This window comes from Ursus arctos, unplaced genomic scaffold (genome assembly GCF_023065955.2).
Source record: "Ursus arctos isolate Adak ecotype North America unplaced genomic scaffold, UrsArc2.0 scaffold_14, whole genome shotgun sequence".
NCBI lineage: Eukaryota > Metazoa > Chordata > Mammalia > Carnivora > Ursidae > Ursus > Ursus arctos.
This window is the reverse complement of record NW_026622808.1, coordinates 33468632-33490943: the sequence shown is the minus strand read 5'-3', so window position 1 is coordinate 33490943 and position 22312 is coordinate 33468632. Positions and strand designations below refer to the sequence as shown.

Genomic DNA, 22312 nt, shown 5'->3' with positions numbered 1-22312 from the left:
TCCCCCACCCCCAGCCACACCTCTCTGTCGCTCTGCGCAGACGCTGTTAAGCAGGCTGCTTCACGGGTGTGTGAGTGCGCAGGCGTGCTTGACCTGGCGATCCAGGCCTGAGGACTGTTTCCGACGGGTGTTCCCAGGGGTCCAGGAGCCAGGGTCTACAGACCTGGGCCCTACTAGCGTCATGGGTAGCGGCTGCCGCATCGAATGCATATTCTTCAGCGAGTTCCACCCCACGCTGGGACCCAAGATCACCTATCAGGTGCCATCCAGGCTCGCGGGGCCGGGGGCTGGGGTGGTGGGGGTGGTGGGAGAGGGACGCTCCCGGGAGCTGAGCAAGCTCCCTGGAAGCGGTGGATTCCCGTGCCCCATGCTGCACTCAGGCATACCATTCCTTTATTCGCGGAGAATCGTGAACCGAGAGAATACTCAGACCCAGGTCCCAGGCTCCCGGTGTGACGGGGCAGACATCCCGTAGGCAGTGATTGTGGGAAATTGGGCTGTGGAGACCGAGGGGAGGTGCCAGGTCCCAAGAGAGAAGGGGGCGCGCGGTCCAATAGTATTCCTGGATGCTTGGGAATTTAGATGGAGAAGTAGTGTGCGAGGTAGGGGAAACAGCATATGCAAAAGCCGGGAAGCAGGTGAGAACATGGCATGTGTTTGGAAACACAAAATAGTAGTAGGTCTGAGTGGATGGAAGGGAGGAGAAACGCTGGACAAGAGGGCTTAGGCCTTGGGGGTCACCCAGTGTACTCTGCCTAGTCCCAAGATCCACTAAGGGGCCTCTTGCCACACCCCTGCCCAGGTCCCTGAAGACTTCATCTCCCGGGAGCTGTTTGACACAGTCCAGGTGTACATCATCACCAAGCCAGAGCTGCAGAACAAGCTCATCACTGTGTGAGGCCCGAGTGGGGAAGGGAGGGAATGTCCCTGGAGAAGTGGACAAGCTTGGGGGCAGAAGGAGCCTGACTTTGCTCCCACCTGTTCTCCCCATCCAGCACAGCCATGGAGAAGAAACTGATTGGCTGCCCCGTGTGCATTGAACACAAGAAGTACAGCCGCAATGCCCTGCTTTTCAACCTAGGTTTCGTGTGTGATGCCCAGGCCAAGACCTGTGCCCTCGAGCCCATCGTCAAAAAGCTGGCTGGCTACCTGACTACACTGGAGGTCTGCAACACGATGGGCTTGAGTGGAGGGGCAGGCAGACAAATGTTTCCAAAGCCCTCCAGACCTGGGTATCTGCCAGGGCAGGATGCCAGCCAGGGTTCCTGGGGTGTGCCCACCATGTTGTCCATGCTCCATCCAGCTAGAGAGCAGCTTCGTGTCAACAGAGGAGAGCAAGCAGAAGTTGGTGCCCATCATGACCATCTTGCTGGAGGAGCTAAATGCCTCAGGCCGGTGCACTCTGCCCATCGGTATGGCCCAGCCTTTGCAAGGACAGCAGAGGGGCAGAGGAGGGATAGGAACATGGCAAGGGAAGGCAAGCCCAGCCATGGTCAAGACTCTTGAACACAAATTGGTGGCCAGTAAATAGCCATGAGCTGGGTTGATGATGTCCAGGGTCCACCGCATGTTGGGATTTGGGATGTGGAGGCCAACAGAGCTCTCTGGGCTCCATGAGTATGTTCCCTTCCCTTTCCGGACCTCTTGCTCCATTAAAAGGGGGAAGATTGGGGGCACCTGGCTGGCTCAGTCAGTAGAGCATGTGAGTCTTGATCTTAAGGTTGTGAGTTCAAGCCCCACGTTGGAAGTAGAGTTTACTTAAGAAGAGGGGGGGTTGGTGGAGATTGGCCCTACCAAGGGCCACCCACCTGCGTCAAGGGTTGCTGGGAGGACTGGAGGGTAATTGAGGGCCTCTTGAAAGAGATGACACTGAAGATATGGGTGGGGCCCCTGCAGATGAGTCCAACACCATCCACTTGAAGGTGATTGAGCAGCGGCCTGACCCTCCTGTGGCTCAGGAGTATGATGTGCCTGTCTTTACCAAGGACAAGGAAGATTTCTTCAACTCACAGTGGGACCTCACCACACAACAGGTATGCTGTCCCTCCCTGGGTATCATCACCTAGGGCTGGGCACAGCTCTAGCCTCATCCCACCCCTGCTGACCCTGCCCTGCCCAGATCCTGCCCTACATTGATGGCTTCCGCCATGTCCAGAAGATCTCAGCCGAGGCAGATGTGGAGCTAAACCTGGTGCGCATCGCCATCCAGAACTTGCTGTGAGTGGGGCAACAGTCACACTTGGGACAGGGTTGCTAGCCAGGGAGGAGCCTCAGGACTCTGAGCGTGGGGGCGGGAAGGCATGGCCCTCAGAAGCTGAGCACAGCTATCTCCCCTAGGTATTACGGCGTCGTGACACTGGTGTCCATCCTCCAGGTAGGTGAGTCCGGGGTTTGGTTAAGCAGAGAGTGAGTTGTGTGGCTTGGCCAGACTGGGGCGGTGTCAGACTTCCAAGCCCCTCACTCAGGCCCCTGTGCCTCCTGCTACCCTCCAGTATTCCAATGTGTACTGCCCGACACCCAAGGTCCAGGACCTGGTAGATGACAAGTCCCTGCAAGAGGCGTGTTTATCCTATGTGACCAAACAAGGTAGTGTGGGCTCTGGGGGAGGCCATCTTGGGGAGGGCAGGGCCACCTGCAGAGCTGAGCCCTGGTACCCACAGGGCATAAGAGGGCCAGTCTGCGGGATGTGTTCCAGCTGTACTGCAGCCTGAGCCCCGGCACGACTGTGAGAGACCTCATTGGCCGCCACCCCCAGCAGCTGCAGCGCGTTGATGAACGGTCAGAAGGGGATTCCCAGGGGCATGAGGGGTTTGCCTGAAAGCAGACACACTCTAGATCTCTCTGGAACCTTGGGTTAGAGAGGAAGCAGGAGATTTTCCCCAGTGAGCAGAATCATATGGCACTACTAATCTAGGCAGGCTTTCTGGATGTGATGGGTTTGGAGGCCAGCCTGGTCACTGAGACAAAATCAGAAGGAGACTGCAGGAAAGGGTTGGCCTGGCTGGAGGAAGGCCTGGCCAGGGCATCGCCCCTCTCTCCCTCAACCCCACCCCAGGAAGCTGATCCAGTTCGGGCTTATGAAGAACCTCATCCGCCGACTACAGAAGTATCCCGTGCGGGTGTCTCGGGAGGAGCGGAGCCACCCTGCCCGGCTTTACACAGGCTGCCACAGCTATGATGAGATCTGTTGCAAGACAGGTGGAGACGGGCAGTGCAGCTGGGGTGGGGTCAGGGCAGGTGGCCAAGCCAAGGCTGCTCACCTCACCTGCACTGTCCCAAACAGGCATGAGCTACCACGAGCTTGATGAACGGCTGGAAAATGACCCCAACATCATCATCTGCTGGAAGTGAGGCTGGTGGGGGCTGGACTTGGCACTCAGCTGGGGCTGCTGTCTCTTCTGCTAAGCGCTCCCTGGTGCATGAGGGCTAGACCGGTAGACAAGTCCATATTGTCTCAAGGGTGACCCTCCCTTCTGTAAATAAAATCATCCATTTCAACCTACCTTTATTGAGTACCGCCTCTGAACCAGGCACTAGAGAACTGGCAGTGAAATAGCCCTGGTCCTGCGCCCTGGTGCGCCATCTGGTGGGCAGGACTGACTATGGACAAGTAAAGGTGCACGTTAATTACTAATTGAAGTAAACAGCCAGAAAAACAATCAGGAAGCTGTGATGAAGAATGACTTGGGGTGGGAGCTGCGGCTGTTCTGGATTAAATGGGCAAGGAAGGCCTCGCTGAGGTGACGAACTAAGGAAGAGTATTCCAGGCAGAGGGAACAGGTGCAGAAGCCCTAAAGCAAAAACAGCTTTAGGATCCGTGAAACCCAAGAGAGGCCCACGAGGCTGGAACATAGGAGGCAATGGGGAGAGAGGCAAGAAATGAAGTACCCAGGTACTGAGGGGCCAAGAGCCTGATACCGCAGAGTCCCTGGTAAGCTGCTTTGGACATACTATTTCGAGGGCCGGAGGCAGCCATAGAGTCACCCAGAAAAAGACTAGAGCAGTTACCTCATGAGAGGAGATGGCAGCCTGCTAGGCTAGGATGGAGAGAAGTGGGCCCTGCGCAGTACTTTGGGGGGTAGAGCCAACAGGTGGAGCCCAGCGCGAGGCATACTAGGGCGAGGAAGCCACGGAGTGGAGCGTCCATATGGCCGAGGTGGAGCCGCTGCAGGAAGAGCTGGTAGGAGCAGGGTGACCCTATCCCCGTGCGGGTCGACTTGACGTCCGAGGAGGGAGCCTAGGCCACGGGAGTCTGGCCTTCGGGGCAGACCCATGAGCCGCAGTCGGAGGTGAAGGAGAAAGTTCTGGGAGTCCAAAAAGGGTTGGAAGGCAGGAAGGCGAGGCGGCCGGGGGCGGGGCCGGAGCCTTGCGGGCCTCACTGCGCAGGCGCCGAGCTAACCGTTTCCATGACGGCGACGACCCACGCGCCGCAACCGCTGGGCAACCGCTGTGTCCAGACCCGGGCCCCGCGGGAGACCTTCGTCGCAGAGAGTTTCAGCACCCCCACCTCAGCGCCGGCTGCTGTCCGGGGTCAGCTGAACCCCACCTTCCTGCTCTCTGTCTGCGGCCACGACATGGGCGACCTGGAGCTGCTGCTTCCAGGGGAGGCTGACGTGCTGGTGCGGGGGCTGCGCAGCTTTCCGCTGCGCGAGATGGGCTCCGGAGGGTGAGGCGCCGGATCCAAGGGTCAGGCCGAGTCACGGGGTCAGAGTCCTTGAACGGAGGAGTATGGGCCTGACACGGGGGAGAGGATGCCCAGTGTGAAGGAGCCCCCAGGCAAGGAGACAAAGCTCTCGGAGTTAGGGAGTATATGGTCCTGAGCCCCCTCTGGCCCCTCAGGATCAGGTTAGGCTTCAATAGGACCCAGCCCACACCCCACTCCTACTGCACACATGTGCACCCGAATGCACGTACACCCCCACTCTCTGGGGCAGGTGGAACCAGCAGCATGAGAACCTGGAGAAGCTGAACATGCAGGCTATCCTTGATGCTACAGCCAGCCAGGGTGAGCCCATTCAGGAGCTGCTGGTCACCCATGGGAAGGTATGCTGGGGTCACAGGCCGGGTTCCTGCCTTCCCACCACCGCCCACCCCACCACTCTTACCTCTCAGGAGCACCTCGGGTGCCTTCACTTCCCTCTGGGTGGTACACTTTTCTTCCCCAAGGGAAAAGAGAGGAGTTTGCTACTGATTTGATTTTGCACCCCTTTGGACAGGACCCTAGCACACCAGGCCTAGTGTGAGTCATGGGTTGATTTGGAAGATAGTCGTGCATCATACAACAGCCTAGGCTGTGAGGGGAGGGCCCATGTTCTAAAGACATCCTTGAATAGACTGTCAGGCCAGAGGGGGCCCTCGCTGAAGTGGGGGTGGGACTTTGGCATGGAAGGAGGCAGCCTTCCTAAATTGAGAGAGGAGAGAGAAACCAGGATCAGCCCTGCTGGAATATGAGCCAGGAGGTGGCTCAAATAAATAACTTGAGATATCACGACAAAAGCATCCGTTTGCAAAGAAAAGGTGGAGTCCCCTACTGGAGGGTGGGCAAGGACTAGGAAATTGTGCAGGGCCCTGTGTAAGGGTGAGGTCAAGGCACATGAGAAACTTGGAAGGCCAGAGGACAGGGACAAGAGGGAGGGCATGGGCAGGAGAGCCAGCCCAGATGGGGACAGAGGAAACAAGGGTGTAGGCGTAGGGGGGAGCCAGGCAGCCTAGGGACAAGGCAAGAGCCAGTTACAGGAAGCATGGGGAATGTCCCCACAGAGCATTGAAGGCAGCTGGAAATGAAGGTCTAAGGTGCAGGAGAGAGGTTGGGAAGGTGCCTATGAAGAGAATCTAGGGGCCCAGGGGAATTTGAGGAGAGTCAGGCAGGGCTGGATGGGTTGCCAGGCCAAGGTAGGCCTGCTTCATCCCTATCCTTTCCCCTCCCCCTCAAGATCCCCACGCTGGTGGAGGAGCTGATTGCAGTGGAGATGTGGAAGCAGAGGGTGTTCCCTGTGCTGTGCAGACTGGAGGACTTCAAGCCCCAGAACACTTTCCCCATATACATGGTGGTGAGCTGGGCCCCTGGTCATGCCCTGCCCGTGCCTTCAGAGGGCTCTGGATTCGAGAAGAGAGCTGGTAATCCCATCCTTCCTTCAGCAGCTCCGGGCCCTCTCCTTTTATCTGACAGGTACACCACGAGGCCTCCATCGTCAACCTCCTGGAGACAGTGTTCTTCCACAAGGTGAGGCATCAGCCCGACCCACCAGGTGTTGCCCCAGGCGAGGGCCTGACAGGGAAGGGGGGCTGCGCCTGTGTGGGGAGAGCATCAGAGACAGAATCTTTCCCCTCTGTCTGCCTCAGGAGGTGTGTGAGTCAGCCGAGGACGCTGTCTTGGACCTGGTAGACTACTGCCACCGAAAGCTGACTCTGTTGGTGGCCCGGAGTGGCTGTGGTAGCCCTCCTGAGGAGGAGGAGTCCCAGTATGGCACCCCCATACAGGTAGGCTGAGGTTCCCTGGAGCTGCCAATGGGTAGACCAGGCCCTCTTGAGGCCTGAGGAGGCAGGGGTGGCCCAGCTTGAGCACCGTGCCCCCCCAGGAGCTGCAGAAGCAGGCAGAGCGCATGGAGTTCGAGATCGCACTGAAGGCCCTCTCGGTGCTGCGCTACATCACAGACTGTGTGGACAGGTGAGCAGTCCTACCAGGCCTGGGACCCGCAGTGAGGACTGGGAGCCCAGGCCTGTGGCCTCTGCTCATCCTCTCCACCACCACCCCTAGCCTTTCCTTGAGCACCTTGAACCGCATGCTCAGTACCCACAACTTGCCTTGCCTCCTGGTGGAACTGCTGGAACGCAGTCCCTGGAGCCGGCAGGAAGGAGGTAAGTCCTTCCCGCACCTGCCCAAGCCCCAGCTCACTGCTTCCCGGACACCCTCCAGGATTGTTGGGGACGGGCAGCTTGCACACCGGCAGACAAACTCTGCCCGCTAGCTCATAGAGGATCCCGGGATGCCTCACGCAAGATGGGCTTGGACCTGGGCTCTGCAGCAGGCAAGGCCTGTGTGCCCACTACTAAGGACTCCCCCAGTTCTGGAGCAAGCAGCACCCCAGCCTGGGCAAGTCCTGCGCCTGTGCTGTGGCCTGTACCCCAGCCCGTGCAGCTGCAGTGGGCCTACTCAGAGAGTGCGCAACAGCTGCTCCTGCGTGCTGGCTCCTCTCCCCAGGCAAGCTGCAGCAATTTGAGGGTGGCCGTTGGCAGACAGTGGCCCCCTCAGAGCAGCAAAAGCTGAGCAAGTTGGACGGGCAGGTGTGGATCGCTCTGTACAACCTGCTACTAAGCCCCGAAGCCCGGGCCCGCTACTGCCTCACCAGCTTTGCCAAGGGACAGCTCCTCAAGGTGGGGAACTCCTCCTGCACCAGCGCCACCCCACCCCACCCCCATCCCAGCCCTGCTGTCTAGCACAGCCCACCCGCCTCAGCCCCAGTCCTCTTTCTAGCTCCTGAACCTCAGGTGTTGCAGCAGCTAGGGGGACATGGTCCCCACAGGCACCTCAGCCCAGCCAGCCCAGCCCAGCGCAGGCCCTCTCTGGTCGGCAGCATGTCACACTGGCCTTCCCTGGACTCCCTTGCAGCTTCGGGCCTTCCTCACAGACACACTGCTCGACCAGCTGCCCAACCTGGCAGACCTGCAGGGCTTCCTGGCCCACCTGGCCCTGACCGAAACCCAGCCCCCTAAGAAGGACCTGGTACTGGAACAGGTAGGTACTAGGAAGTCGGTTGCTCAGGACGACTGCCCCCTTTGCCAGCTCCTCCCCGACGCTTTCCACTTCTCTCCCTCAGATCCCAGAAATCTGGGAGCGGCTAGAGAGAGAGAACAGAGGCAAGTGGCAGGCCATCGCCAAGCACCAGCTGAGGCACATATTCAGCCCCTCGGAGCAGGACCTGCGGCTGCAGGCACGAAGGTGAGGCCGGCTGAGTGGGCAGAAGGGATGTAGAAGGCATGGACACAGGCAGGGCTGCTCTTGTGTCCCCACCGGCCAGGCCCAGCCCGGCTCTCCTGACCTCTTTCCTAGATGGGCGGAGACCTACAGGCTGGACGTCCTCGAGGCAGTGACTCCAGAGCGGCCCCGCTGTGCCTTCTGCAGTGCGGAGGCCTCCAAACGCTGCTCTCGGTGCCAGAATGAATGGTATTGCTGCAGGTGAGGGTATCCTAGGGCCGTGAACCCCTAAGCTCCACTTCCGTACCTCCACAAGCCCTGCATGCTCACCAGCCCCCCTGCCTGCAGGGAGTGCCAAGTCAAGCACTGGGAGAAGCATGGGAAGGCTTGTGTCTCGGCAGCCCAAGGTGACAGGGCCAAGTGAAGGCTGCAGCTGCTGGGGCCCACCACCCAGGCCATACAACCCACCCAGGGTGTGCCGTTGAACCTCAGGATCTCAGCCTAGCCTCTGCCAGAGCCCCAGCCTCCCAGGTGGTGAGCACCTCGAGCACAGAGAGCTGCTGACCCATCTTCCCCAGCAAAGCGCTCCCCGCTTCCTGCCCTACCCAGTGGGTAGGCTGAGGGCGCTGCCTCAGCAAGCTGGAGGCCTAGGCGGGGGCAAAGACAAGGGCCGGATGTGGGGACCCTGTTCCTCTAGCACAGTAAAGCTGGCCTCTAGAAACAGCCTGTCTCCGAGTGGCCCTTCGCGGTGGTTGCCGTCATCATCTTCAGCAGAAGGGGTGCTCCCAGGATGCAGGGAGAAAAGGAAAGGGAGGGCGGGACTCTGAGAGAGGGCCCCCCACCCCACGCCCCCGCCACCCCACTCCGCCTGCGGGCTGACACAGTCCGGGCGCCCAGGTTTGCACTGCGCCGCTCACCCCGGCTCTCTCCCGCCGCCCTGCCTGGATCCCGGGGGCGGCGCCGCATCGCGGTCCGCCCCGCGGCCCCGCCCGCCCCGCGCTCGCTCGCGCCCAGAGCCGGCGCCAGTCCGGGCCCGACCCGACCATGTCCACGGAACCTGAGCTCATTGAACTGAGGGAACTGGAACCCGCACGGCGCGCCGGCCCGGGCCGCACCCGGCTGGAGCGCGCGAACGCGCTGCGCATCGCGCCGGGCACCGCGCGCAATCCGGCACGGCAGCTGGTCGCGGGGCGCGGCCACCACTTCCAGCCCGCGGGGCCCGCCACGCACACGTGGTGCGACCTCTGCGGCGACTTCATCTGGGGCGTCGTGCGCAAGGGACTGCAGTGCGCGCGTGAGTAGCAGCCCCGCGCGCTGGCGAGAGCGAAACGGGCGGCCAAGATGCAGCGCCGTCGCTGCGTATCAAGTCGCAAAGGAGGGGGTCGGTCGGCAGGGTCGGTTCCCGCGGGCCAGGCCCATTACCTTTGCCCCATCGTTTAAGAGAGTGCAGGCAGGTAGATGGTGTATATCCTTGTCCTATCAGGGACACAGTTGCGCATCAGGGACACAGTTGCGCAGAAGCAGCTGCCTATGAATAAGGTGCTGATTTCAAGGTTTTTATCTTTAAAGTGTCTTGGTTCTTCCTGAGAAAGCCTGTGTTTCGACCAATCTAAGTCCCTGTTCCCAGGCCCACCCCTTCCCAAAGACTCACTCACTGTGTCCGCCACCAGAACCTCTGGGATGAGGGGAATTTTCCCCCCTATGGGAGAGGGGCAGGGGAAAAGTACCTTGGGTGGGCCCTCTGCAAGCTGGAATTTTGTTGAGCAAATACCTATTGCAGGCCCAGCCAACTAGGTGCTAAAACATGAAACAACCACACAACAGTGTCCTTCTGCCTTCCCAGGAATCACCAGCAAGCAGAGGTTGCTGCCCCACTGGCTATATACACCAGCTAGAATCGGTTGGGATTATACAGCCCTCCAAACCCCAATGCCTGGACTTCAGACCTGTTGAATCAATCACTGGGAGTGTATCAGCAATTGGGGGGAAAAATCATTCCAGTAGGCAGCCTGGAATTGAGAGCTGAGAGTCACTGCTCTGGCCCATTTAAGGATTTAGGGGTGTCCCAGGCCTGCGTAGGCATGGAGACCCTCTCATCCAGTACAAGACTCCATCCTGAAACACCAGGGTTGTGACAGAATACCAACTATGAGCAAGGACTGGGACATTGCAGTGTTCCCAAGGAGAAATAAAGTGGACACAGAGATGAAATACAGGACAATTTGGGTGTGTGTCAGAAGCAAAGAGAAGAGAGGAATCAAGGGTGATTTGGGTTTGTTTTGTTTTTTTTTTTTTCTTTTTACCTCAAACTGAGAGAGTAGCAATTTTTCCTGAGATGAGGAGCTCTGGTGGGGAGGGGGCTTGGATCTGGGGTTGGTAAGTGTACACAGAGCAGGGCAGTGATCAGGACTGAGCCTCAGACACTGTCCATTAGATTTGGGAGTTGAGACAGAACCAAAGGAACTTACCAAGAGCTGCAGGGAACTGGAGGAAAACCGGGGTAGTAGGGAGCTCTGGAAACCAAGGAGAGGAAGCATCAAACGATGCTGTAGGGGTAAGCATGGGGAACGGACCTGGCATTCGACCGTGCACAGGTTGCTGAGGACCCTAACCAGTTTCCTGGAGGGAGGGGCAAGCCTGACTGGAATGGGTAAAGGAGAGAGTGAAGGTGAGGAATTAGAGTGTATGCAGACGAATGTTGACAAGTTTTGGTGCGAGGGATGTAGAGACAGCTGGAGGGGGACAAGGGTTAAAGGCTTTTTTGTTTTTTGCCCTTCAATTAAATACGCGGGGGTGACAATGAGGAAGGGGGAAGTTCTGCGCTCGGTGCTAGAGTTCCAGCTGTTCAACAGGCCTGGATCCCTAACCGCCTGAGGCCTTCCCGCCAGTTTCCAGACGTCGGGGGACCAACACTAGAATCTGTGTAGCAGCCGGGGGTAACGAGACCTAAAGATAAGGCCGGTCATGCCAGAGCCTGGCGGGCAACGGCCTTCATCCCGGGGGTTCCCTTCCATGACCGGAATACTGCTCTGAACTGTCGCTGGGGCTCCTCCGCCTCACGGCCCGGCCTCTCTGCAGATTGCAAGTTCACATGCCACTACCGTTGCCGCGCCCTTGTCTGCCTGGACTGCTGCGGGCCCCGGGACCTGGGCTGGGAACCTGCGCTGGAGCTGGACACAAACGTGGTGAGCGCGGGGCGGGGGTGGGGAGGGTACAGAAAAGGCGCGCAGACCAGCCGGCCACATTGCAGGAGTTGCTTAGGGCCGCCCGGCGTTACGCGCTATGAGCGCTTTAACAGCGGGTTTCCCGCGACAGAGAAGCTAATTCTGCGCGCGAGCTCGAAGGGGTATCGCGGATGCCGACTCCGCGCGGACTGCCCGGAATCGCCCAGGCTCCGCGCCCGCGCAATTTCCGCACTTTCCCGCATCCGCATCCGGTCTTGCGGCCACGCTGGTGCACATGCGCACACGCTCCGACTTGTTCCGCGAGAGAGGTGGGGTCTGCGAGGCGGAGCCGAGCTGAGCTGCCTGGGCTATGAGGTCATCCCTGGAGGCGGGGCGTGTAGGAACCCGCCCTTCGAGGTTCCTCCCCCAATGAGACGAGGGCCAGATCCAGGCTGCCTACGTTTCAGTGTTAACGGTTGCCGCGCGAACTCCGATCCCGGCGCACGCGCACACGCGCCTGGGGCGGTGGTTGGAGACTACGGGCGCACGGGACTCGGGGAGCTGGCGGGCGGGCGCGGCGATGGGCGAGGCGGATGCGGGGACGCCTTCTTTCGAGATGACCTGGAGCAGCACAACAAGCAGTGGCTACTGCAGCCAGGAGGACTCAGACTCGGAGCTCGAGCAGTACTTCACGGCGCGTACCTCACTGGCGCGCAGGCCGCGTCGGGACCAGGTGGGGGCCGGGGTTTGGGGTGGCGGGCCGGTAACAGTCGCTGGGACCCTGCCCCTTCTCGCTAAGTTGCCGGCTCGAGTTTGTGGGCAGAGCCGCTCTTCCGTCAGTGGGGATTCCGTACCGGCCCGGGGCCAGCCCGCGAAACCGTGTGCGGGGCTCTCAGCGCCTCGGTGCCGGGTGCCGAGGCCTTGTTGTCTCTGTCACAGACCGGTTGAACCAGGGGAAGCAGCTACGTGGCTTGGGGTAGACCCGGGACGGGCATGATCCACCTATGACTAAAGCCGACTGCGCAGTCTGGACGAGCACCTAGATTTCCGCGTTCGGACGCTCCCACCTCCTCTCCGGGGGAACGGGGGCGAGGAGGGGTTGGGAGGAAGTGGAAAGGGAGGTGTCCTCGCCGGGAACTGGGAAGTGTATTTAGGAGGAAGTTTCGGGCCCCTCCATATGCACTCCTGGACGGAGCCAGTTGAGTCCCCACCTCTTACCAGTCCTGGCCTGCCACCGGCTTCTGGAATGTGGAGGATTCTGGAGTGGACCTGGTTGGAGTGCTCGCTTTGGCAGCACATGTACTAAAACTCGTAGGACCTGTAGGAAGGATATTCAGGAATAGATGGGAAGGAAGCCTAGTTCTGGACTGTAAGCAAACAGGAGCATTTTATCCACAGGAGGTGAAGCAGGCTAGATTGTATGAAGCCCTGAGGAGGGGTCAAGAGAGAGAGGGGTTACTAGTCCAGGACTATAAGATGGGGTGCTGTAGCCGCTATTCCTCTCTGAGTCTCCTAGGTGTCCCCATTATCAGAAACCTCTGTGCTGTGTGCCATGAGTGTGACCACCAAGCTCAGGTAACTGTTTTGGAGCTGGTACACCTCAGGGGATCACCCTGGACAGAGCATCAGGAAAGAGAGATGGGGACCGTGAAGCTCAGAATAATTCTTGGGACAGAATTCCTTACGTCAGCCACGGAGAGGGATTTGTGGGTGATTCTTTAGATAAAAATTTTATACTGTTTAAATTTTACTCTAAAGTTCAGCCCAGAGCTTGGGTGCAAGGTTTGAGTGTGGATCCCTGGGACCGTCTGTCACTCAGGCTTGAGCCATTTTCCATTGTGGAATAGTGAGAAAACCACAAGACACTAACCAATTGAAAAGGAGGCTGGGGAGTCCCCAGTTGTATGTAAAATAAAAACCATCAGGGGCGTCTGGGTGGCTCAGTTGGTTAAGTGACTGCCTTCGGCTCAGGCCATGATCCTGGAGTCCGAGGATCAAGTCCCACGTTGGGGTCCCTGCTCAGCACGGATTCTGCTTCTCCCTCTGACCCTCCCCCATCTCAAGCTCGCTCTCTCTCCTTCTCTCTCTCAAATAAATAAATGAAATCTTAAAAAAAAAAAAAAAAACCCCAACCATCAGTCACTATGGACAGTGGAGGGTGGGTCACTGTAGTGCAGAAGAAGGGAAATTCCATGGTCCTGCTGTGCACACTTCTGGGATGGCTGTTGGAATCCTCCAGCCGGAAGCTTTGGAAGCGGAAAAAGAAACTTTTCTTTTCTTTTAGAATCCTGGCAGGACAGTGCCATTCCTCCAGTCCAAGTCCCTTGTTTTATGGGTAAAGATAGTAAGGGAGGGGGGGAAAAACCCTAAGGGAGGTTCACCTGGAGAGGGGAAGAGACTGAAACATAGATCACTGCATCACGGCACCCCAGTCCCGGGCTCCTCGGTGACTGGGGAAGGGATGAGGAAGGAGCAAGCATTCTCATCCTCATACTGGAGCTCAGAACCATCACAAGGAAGGGAAATAAGTTGGTGCCATCTCCATGCCCACCGTTCTATAAATAGCATTCTCTTCCTTCTTGCCCCGGTACTAGGGTTTGCTCAGTTTTCCTCCTGTCCCGTAGCACTCTTGGTTCTCCTTCCTATCGGGTCACTCCTTCCTGTCCTAAGCCCTCTCCTTGGGCCTGAACAAACACATCCACCCTTTATTCCCAGGCTCCATCCTTCATTTTACCCATCAGATCTCCCATTTTCCAGGGTCCACACCATTTGTTCTTTACTAGTCTTGGAGGGTTTCTCCCTGCCCCCAGTAAGATTTCTGCTGGAGTTTTCACTTCTTAGTGCTCTCCTCCGTCCAGGAGATTTTTTTGAACTTGGGGGAGCAAACAGTCTTCAGTTCCCACCCCTCCCCCAATACCTTTTCTCTGTGAGGCCCCAACCTCAGTCTTCAGTGCCACATACTCACTGGCAGGTTCTAGGTGAAGAGCATACTGCTAAAAAGCTGTTTAGGTGAAGAGCACCCTACCCTCTCATCTGTCCTCCCTATTCATCCCCATCAGTTGGTTTAAGCATAGGGGCTCCAAAGCGGCAGTCAGGGAGAAGCCTGCCTCTCCTGGGCTCAGAGCTGGACACAGGTTATTCTGCAGGAGACCAGCTGGTAAGAATTCCCGTGGGACAAAGCATCGGTCAGCAGTGATCTCAGCTGTGTCTGTGACACTCCCATTCCAACCAGGGCCTGACGTCAACAGGAAGTAAGGCTGATGCAATGGAACCAGGGAGTTTGATAGAAAACTGTTAATTCAGAGCTCTGGCTGCCCTGGTCCATACTCCACCCTTCCAACAAAAATCCAGCCCCTGGAGGAGCGGGGCATGGGCTGAGTGTTAGAACAAAAAATCTTTGGGCTAAATGTCCAGATAGGAGGGAGGAGATGCAGAAGCCTACCTGTTTGGCACTTGTGGGACCGGCTCTACCAGGAGGCACATTGGAGCCTGGCCTGAAGCTGCCTTCTGTGCAGCTTGGGTCAAGATCAAATGGCATGTCACTGTGGTTTCCTCCCTATGTGTGAGACATACAGGGCTGGCCCCAAATCCCTCACCAGAGGGTGTTAACATTGTAGAGGTTGCCCTTACCCTCATACCAATAGCTGGCTGGGCTCCTGGTGTGCACCAGTCCACCTCTCACCCTGTGGTCATGGCCCTTTGCTGGGGCAGAGTGGCAAAGTGGTCTCCCTTCTCCAGGACACCCCTGACCACACCAGGGTGCTGGAATCAGTCTGTGTAGTTGAAAGGTGCTTTTACTGTCAATAAGAATCCCACATCTTTTCCTGGCTTCTGACTTTGTATCTTCAGTTGTCTTGGTTTTAAAGTATCCATAGGGCCTCACCCAGGGCTGAGGAGGCCCCCTGTAGCAGCATAAAGAAGCCAAATGACTCTGCCTTTGCTGTGCCCACCCATTGCATTCAAACCCAGGAGCAGTGGTGGGTTCTTCCCATCGGGACTTTGTAGTCAGTTTCCAAAGGCTGCCCCAGAGGCTGTTTTGCAAAGTGGCCCACCCAGACTCCCCTCCCCGTCTGTGACATGCATTACAGTGGGATGGGTTCTTTTAGGGCCCTATGTCCATGCTGGCCCATCTTTCAGGACGAGCCTGTGGAGTGGGAGACACCTGACCTTTCTCAGGCTGAGGTTGAACAGAAGATCAAGGAGTACAATAGCCAGATCAACAGCAACCTCTTCATGAGCCTGGTGAGTTGACAGCCTGGGGAAGGGGGTGTGGAGAGGCTACAGCTAAGGTCACAGTCAGGTATTCTTGGGTGGGCCTAAGCAGTGATATATTCACACCTAGCCTAGCCCCAAGTGGACTAGCAGTGTCCAAATCTGTTCCATCTCACCTGGAACGTAGTCATGGTTTGGTTTCTCCTCTTCAGAACAAGGATGGCTCCTACACAGGCTTCATCAAAGTTCAGCTGAAGCTGGTGCGTCCTGTCTCAGTGCCTTCCAGCAAGAAGCCACCCTCCTTGCAGGATGCCAGGCGGGGCCCAGGGCGGGGCACAGCTGTGAAGCGCCGGACCTCCTTCTACCTGCCCAAGGATGCTGTCAAGCACCTGCATGTGTTGTCACGCACGCGGGCACGTGAGGTCATTGAGGCCCTACTTCGCAAATTCTTGGTGGTGGACGACCCCCGCAAGTTTGCACTCTTTGAGCGGGCTGAACGCCATGGCCAAGGTGGGCTTCCCACCCCACCGTGTATGAGGATTATATGCATGCACCATGTGTAAGGAACTAAGTGGGCTGGGCCTGACTCTAATCAAATACTTTCTTCTCCCTCCCTGGCCCTCAGTGTACCTCCGGAAGCTGTCGGATGATGAGCAGCCCCTGCGGCTGCGACTCCTTGCAGGGCCCAGCGAGAAGGCCCTAAGCTTTGTCCTCAAGGAGAATGACTCTGGGGAGGTGAATGTGAGTACATAGCCCTCTTTTGCTACTTGGTTGTCACTGGTCAAGGCTAGTGGATCACAGCTGCAGTAAAGTTGGAAGGAGGAATAGGGCTGGAGAAAAAGCCCTGCAAAGCCTCTTCAGGAGTATGTGAACCTTGTAGCTACAGTGAAGTCTTCCAGGCCACGCAAGCCAAGGTCACGGCCCTGTCCCAAAATGCCAGGAAGAATTGTCTGTCCTTTTCTATTGGGGAATGTCCTCAGGAGATCAGGAATCCATCTGATAGCGTGGTGATTCCAAGCCAGATCAAAGCACATAGAAGTGCCCACATTGTTAGAGAGGCTCACGTTCAGACATTAGGACTTTTTACCTGGAAGCTTTCTGGCTTCAAAGCCTTGGGTCTGTGGAGTAGTATTAAACTCAGAGTGTGGGCATAACCTGTCCACAAGTAACTGGGGAACATCTGGTTTGGTTGCCTGTCTTCGAGGTGACTGCCCTACTTTATGGGGCCCATCTTCTATACAGACTATTGTCAAGAATCCTAGCATGGGCCCTTCAGGCAAATGCCTAACATTGGAAAGCCCCATCCTAGCTGTGTGACATGACTGCTGCTTTTCGTTGGGGAGGGCCTGCTGGTTTGGCCATGCCTGCTACAGCCTGTTTCCCTCCTCTCCACCTGCAGTGGGATGCCTTTAGCATGCCTGAACTACACAACTTCCTGCGCATCCTACAACGGGAGGAAGAGGAACACCTCCGCCAGATCCTGCAAAAGTACTCCTATTGCCGTCAGAAGATCCAGGAGGCCCTGCACGCCTGCCCCCTGGGGTGACCTCTTGTACCCCTGGGTGAAAGGAGGAGAGTAGGCAGCGCCGAGGGCGTGCCGTGTGAGTGTGACAGGGCCCATGTGGCCTGAAGAATGAGTGTGCATGGAGGTCGTCTCTTACTGGGGGAATGAGCCCAGAGAACAGCAAAGGAGCTGGCCCCCTGTGTCCACCCACAGGTGTAGCAGAGCATGGCTCTGTACCCTTCTGCCCTTCGTGTAGTGAATCATGGTGGGCCAGGGTTGCCCCAAGAAGCTGCTCCAGTCTTGCAGCAGGGATAGAGCAGAATTAAGTCTCCTTAATTCATGTCTCAGATACCAGAATCTTGGGAGACCCTACAAACAGAATAGGGTCATGTTTGCAGGGATAAGGGCCCTCACCTATGGGGAAAAGTCGTATGTTTTGGGTCTTGGATGGGGTTTCAGAACAGTTGGATCCAGGGGCAGGTGTTCAAGATAAGGCAGGTGTGGGGGAAGAGTCTAGGTTTCCCTCTACAGTGGCTTCTGACTCCTCACACACACTAGGGTCAGGGAATGCTGGCTCGTGGTGCAGCAACAGTGCCTCAGTTCCTCCTCCAAGGAGGATGTCCCTAGGCCAGGGTCTGTGTGAGTGTGGGCGCTGGTCCAGGTCTGTGCCTTGTTTGCCAATCAAAGTGAGGGTCTTTCCCTCAGTTATTTTTGATGATGTGTGCGAATGTATGTAATATTCTGTGGCCTCAGCTGCATGCCTCCTGTGGGGAAGGGGGTGGGGGTGACAGTCATCATCAGGGCCTGGGGCCTGAGAGAATTGGCTGAATAAAGATTTAAGAATTCTGCTTTTGAACTCTATTATGCGCCCTCAACCAAATTTGTCCTCATGCCAGTGGCTGCCAAGGGTGATGGACAGGCTCACAGAGCACCATGTGACCAGTTTGTGAAGGATGTGGGGTACAAATATGCACTGTCATCATGCAGCACCATGGGGCTCAGGTCGTGGTACAGGCAAGAATATAATCTAGAATTTAGGGAACCCACACCCCTCCCAACACACACCCCAAGCTGTGGGAGGCTCAGGTCGTGGTACAGGCAAGACACACACACACAAACCCCAAGCTGTGGGAGGCGTTTTCACCAAATACTTGCTGAGCTACTGCTGTGGACCAGGACCAGACACTGCTCATGGCACTGAAGGTCCAGCTGTTAATTCTTGCCTTCGTGAAGCATGCCTTCTAGTGGGTTTGGAAGGAACACTGAATCCAAAGTTCTTCAGACTGAACGTAGCTATACATTTGTTCAATTACTTAATTTTCTTTAGGTTTGGTTTCTTCTCTACATGCAACAGTGTGTTGAAATAAAATGTGGAAATAAAATGAGGCCAGGCGGGCAATGCGCGGCTGACCTGGAGCAGCCCTAAAGTTCTGGTTGCGGGGAACCTGGTGGTTGGGCAGGTCCGCTGGACCTGACTTCTAGGAGTCGGGAAGGTCGGAGACGCCACACATGAAGAAAGCTGGAGAACACAGCCTCCTCTTCACTGGGTGGGAGATGTCCCAGCTGGGGAGAGCGTGGCCTGCTGGGACCTGACGTTTCGCGGTGCCTGCCGGGATGCCTAGCTTCTGAGAGCGTCTATTGGTCCCACCCCGCGGACAGACGAGAGAAGCAGCCAATCAGAGAAGGCAGCGTTCGGAGCGTGCGGAAGCGGAAGTGAGGTTTCCGTGGAGACCCCGGAGCCTGCGGAAGGCAGCGGCAGCGGCGGCGGCAGCACCTGCGAGCGGAGGCAGAGGCAGGGCATGGCGGCGCCGACGGCCCTGTGAGAGCAAAGCGGCCACGGGGCTCGCCATGCGCCGGCGGCCCTGACATGGGCGCCAGCGGCTCCAAAGCTCGGGGCCTGTGGCCCTTCGCCTCGGCGGCGGGGGGCGGCGGCCCGGAGTCGGCAGTCGCTGAGCAAGCTTTGGTGCGGCCGCGAGGCCGAGTCGTGCCCCCCTTCGTATTTACGCGCCGCGGGTAAGGACGCGGATTCCGCCCCGGGGAGAACAGGCGGGCGGCGGGGCCCTCCGCATCACAGGGAGCTCCAGCCCGAGCCAGGAGTCGTCCCATGTTTCGGGCCCCCGTGAGAGCAAGGGGTGGGGAAAGCAGAGCAGTAGATTCCTGGCGACCTGGCTGCTTTGAAGGTCTCCCTAGGGGAAGAGTGGGTCTGAGGCTTGTCCATGGGCAGGCCCTCTGCACGGTAAAGCTGAGATAAAGCCTCCCTGAGACTTCAGGATTTCTTTCTTTCATCCCTTCCAGCCCAGCATGAAAGTTGAAGGCTCCTAGCCTCCCTCTCCCCTAATTCTCCCAAGGGAAAAATTAACTCTCTTTTGGTTGTTTCCGTTCCCCACCGTGGTGGGGTTGGACCTCTGAGGGTAGTAGCCAGGAAAGTAGGACTGGGCCCTAGTGTTGAAGATGGAACCTGGGTAAAAAGACCCTCACCCAGGTATGTTCTCCAGGTCTGGAGCACTAACCTCCCTTCTCTTTCCACGGGTCCAGACAGGAGCACCATATTGGCATGCCCGTGGTGGGCCCAGGGGAAATTGTACTCAGGTGATGCTGGAGATTTGGCTGTAGATACTAGGGAGACCCAGCAGTGGTAGTTTGGCTACACCAGCCACCTGGGGTGGGTGGGGAGGATTCAACCTTTTTCTCTTTAGACTCCCTCCTAGCTCAGGCATCTGCCATCTCAGGTTGGCCCAGGGCCAGCAGCATCTTCTGGAATGAGACACATGCCCAGGCCATCATGCTGTCCACAGTAGAAGTCCTGGATGAAGGCAAGGGCCTGATGTTGGAATGGCTGCTTTTGCTGAACAAACCAGTGATGAGAACTGGCCTTGGCTGCCGTGACAATGTGCTCTGATATGATCTCTCTTCTTGGAGACTGACAGCTGGCTACCATCCCACTCCCCATTTCCTTCTAGTAGACCCCAAGCCCTAAACAAGGGATTCTTCAGGCATTATTATCCTTTTTCCCTCCACCAACGTTGTTCCTCCCCATTTGGAGGTGGGCACACTTTCTTGTAGTCTGGTCATTTGCCATGACCGGGTGGGGCTCCAGCCCAGCCCGTTCTCTCTCTCTCCATACAGCTCCATGTTCTATGATGAGGATGGGGATCTGGCTCACGAGTTCTACGAGGAGACAATCGTCACCAAGAACGGGCAGAAGCGGGCCAAGTTGAGGCGGGTGCATAAGAACCTGATTCCTCAGGTGAGGGGCCGGGCAGTGGTCACAGAGCCTATGTTGAGTGTGCGGAGGTAGACCCACATGTGGTCTGCTGTCATGGTGGGGGCTCTTGGGGGAGGAGCTGGCCCTCACTAGCCTCTGTTTCCATGGCAGGGCATCGTGAAGCTGGATCCTCCCCGCATCCACGTGGATTTTCCTGTGATCCTCTATGAGGTGTGAGCCTGGGGAGTGGCAGGCATAAGCACTCCCTACCCCAGCAAGAAACCCCCAGGCTCAAGGTGTGGCTTCCATTAAGGAACCTAAGCTGGGGCCACAACCCTGAATAAACTGCATTGGCCTGGAAGCTTCAGCTGTGAGCGGGGCAGTCCTGCAGTGTTGGTTGGGTGTTGGTTTATATGTGGACAAGAGGTGGCTGGTAGCTGGCGAGGGCTAATGGCAGAGTTACCAGCCCACCTTCCCCAGCAATCCCTAGAAGCAGCATGGCAGGGCATATGCTGGTCAGGAATGCCTGGTTCCTGCACCCTTGCCTGGCCTGCTTTCTTCCAAGCTTGCCTAGGGCCCAGCCCTGCTAGGGGCTACAGCACTTTACAAGCAAGGTCTGCCTTCTTCCAGCCCCTGGGCTGTGGGAGCTGTATGCAAGTGGGAACTTCCTTTCCCTCATTTCCCTTACCCCCTTGTTGGAGCATTTCAGCCGTTTGCTACCTCGATTCCTCCTGTGTTGGACAGAGGTGGGGGGCAGTGCAAGCCTGATTCTTCCTGCCTACCTGCTCATCTGTTCCCACTCCCAGATGGATGGACAGTTTTCTGGCTGTTAATGGAGATGGGACTGGTGTGAGAGGATTCTCCCTCCACCCAGGGCTGGACTGATCCCTCCCCATTGCAACTACTTGTTGCCCCCCACACACACCCCCGGCTGAGAGGGCATAAGACAGGATCAGGAAGCGCTATGATGCCTGTGCCTATGGGGAATTGCCCTAACCCACCTACTTTGTCTCATCCTCCTTGCCTTTGTACCAGCCCCCCCACCCCCGACACACACACACCCCTGCCATAGGGAGGAGACCATCTGCCACCCTTTGGTGAAGGACAGCACCGCTGGGGCTGGTGCCAGTAGCTGTGAGGAGCCCACCACCCCTGTCCCTACAGTATACCCGTCCCCCAGGATCAGTCAGTGGAAGGTACTGGAGCCCCTGGGTAGAGACAGAAAGGAGAGATCAACCATAAAGGAATACTTAAAATGTGAAAGTTTGTAAATAGTCTAGTCCATGATGTTGGGGCAGAGTCTGATTTCTACATCAAAATGACTTTTTTTTTAATTCCTTTCTGTGCAAGCTCTGTGCTTTTAAGAGTGTGGGAAATGGCTTGGGAAGGGCGGCCCCCAATCTAAGAAGGCTGTTGTGTTATTTGTTTAGTTTCAATAAAATTATTTGTAGACCCTGCATACAAGAGTGGCATCTGCTGTGACATCCAGTGTCTAGACTGGGCCACTCTGGTGGCTCCCATCTATCGTTATCATCAAGACTCAGCGTAAGCCTGAGCCCAGCTTGTGGCCATCCCAGCTGTGACCAGCAGGTGGCAGTGTATTCACACAGCCCTCACTGCAGGGCCTCTCAGAATGGAAGGCCACTCCTCTGTTGTGTTTAATAGGTGGGGACCCCTGGAATTGGAAGGCTTTGGGGTGCTTCACTAGGGATTGGCCCCATCTGCCTGACCTGAGGTGAGAGCATGACCTCAGGTAGTTCTGGAACAGCTGTCCTGCCCCCAGCAGTGCCAGCTGACCCCACATGAGGTCGCAACCCAAACCTCATGGACCCCCAAGACCCATCTTAAGTGGACAGCAATCAGATGGGTGCCACCATGCCCTTGGCCTTCTGCCAGGCTATGTAGCCCAAACCCACCTGCTGCCTCCCAGGACTGCCTGTGGATACTACCAGGAGAGTGGGTCTGGGGCTTCTGTTCCATCAGGAAGAATTCACCCACCTAGTACTTTTTCTGTTCCCTGCTGACCCTGTGTTCTCACCTCCAGCTGCCCCCTGTGTACATTCAGCCTACACTTCTCAGGTCCTGCTAGAAGGCTGGTTCCCTGCTAGGCTTGGCTCTTGGCCATCAGCCCAACTTCCAGTTAGGGAAGAGGGAGCTGAGGGACACAGGCTTCTTGGTCTGGGAAGTTGGCCTGCCAGTCTTTTGGAGGCTTAAATTTGTCACATCTGGAGCGGGATCATCCTGTGCAGCATTCATAGTTCTTCTTTGGGCACCTTCCCACTTTCCTGATAAGATGCCAGACATAAGGCCCT

The 22312-nt window shown here is 57.2% G+C and overlaps 4 protein-coding genes across 7 annotated transcripts; all 4 read left to right on the top strand.

Moving 5' to 3' along the window:
- The first annotated feature begins 26 nt into the window (after positions 1 to 26).
- On the top strand, positions 27 to 3502 carry NPRL2 (NPR2 like, GATOR1 complex subunit). 2 transcript variants are annotated; one of them, XM_026500917.4, is made up of 11 exons: positions 31 to 259; positions 803 to 894; positions 996 to 1164; positions 1304 to 1412; positions 1897 to 2033; positions 2120 to 2217; positions 2338 to 2374; positions 2493 to 2586; positions 2661 to 2778; positions 3056 to 3198; positions 3284 to 3502. In XM_026500917.4, exons 1-11 carry the CDS (start codon positions 182 to 184, stop codon positions 3349 to 3351), a joined length of 1143 nt encoding a protein of 380 aa, XP_026356702.1. In that variant the 5' UTR covers positions 31 to 181; the 3' UTR covers positions 3352 to 3502. The 2 variants fall into 2 exon arrangements, with proteins under 2 accessions (XP_057167720.1, XP_026356702.1); XM_057311737.1 differs by having other exon boundaries at positions 27 to 259; positions 3056 to 3502.
- A 99-nt stretch (positions 3503 to 3601) lies between these two features.
- On the top strand, positions 3602 to 8636 carry ZMYND10 (zinc finger MYND-type containing 10). Its single transcript, XM_026500916.4, has 12 exons — positions 3602 to 4666; positions 4935 to 5043; positions 5934 to 6050; positions 6170 to 6223; positions 6343 to 6480; positions 6579 to 6667; positions 6758 to 6858; positions 7202 to 7374; positions 7610 to 7735; positions 7818 to 7939; positions 8051 to 8176; positions 8264 to 8636. Exons 1-12 carry the CDS (start codon positions 4407 to 4409, stop codon positions 8337 to 8339), a joined length of 1491 nt encoding a protein of 496 aa, XP_026356701.1. The 5' UTR covers positions 3602 to 4406; the 3' UTR covers positions 8340 to 8636.
- Positions 8637 to 8929: 293 nt separating this feature from the next.
- RASSF1 (Ras association domain family member 1) lies at positions 8930 to 17642 on the top strand. 3 transcript variants are annotated; one of them, XM_026500914.4, is made up of 6 exons: positions 8930 to 9209; positions 10994 to 11100; positions 15217 to 15321; positions 15504 to 15801; positions 15917 to 16032; positions 16691 to 17642. In XM_026500914.4, exons 1-6 carry the CDS (start codon positions 8960 to 8962, stop codon positions 16835 to 16837), a joined length of 1023 nt encoding a protein of 340 aa, XP_026356699.1. In that variant the 5' UTR covers positions 8930 to 8959; the 3' UTR covers positions 16838 to 17642. The 3 variants fall into 3 exon arrangements, with proteins under 3 accessions (XP_026356699.1, XP_026356698.1, XP_057167717.1); XM_026500913.4 differs by lacking the exons at positions 8930 to 9209; positions 10994 to 11100 and adding an exon at positions 11164 to 11812; XM_057311734.1 differs by lacking the exons at positions 8930 to 9209; positions 10994 to 11100 and adding an exon at positions 11704 to 11812 and having other exon boundaries at positions 15186 to 15321.
- An 874-nt stretch (positions 17643 to 18516) lies between these two features.
- TUSC2 (tumor suppressor 2, mitochondrial calcium regulator) lies at positions 18517 to 21459 on the top strand. Its single transcript, XM_026500912.4, has 3 exons — positions 18517 to 18808; positions 19922 to 20042; positions 20172 to 21459. The coding sequence occupies exons 1-3, from the start codon at positions 18663 to 18665 to the stop codon at positions 20235 to 20237; spliced, it is 333 nt and encodes a 110-aa protein (XP_026356697.1). The 5' UTR covers positions 18517 to 18662; the 3' UTR covers positions 20238 to 21459.
- The last annotated feature ends 853 nt before the right edge of the window (positions 21460 to 22312 follow it).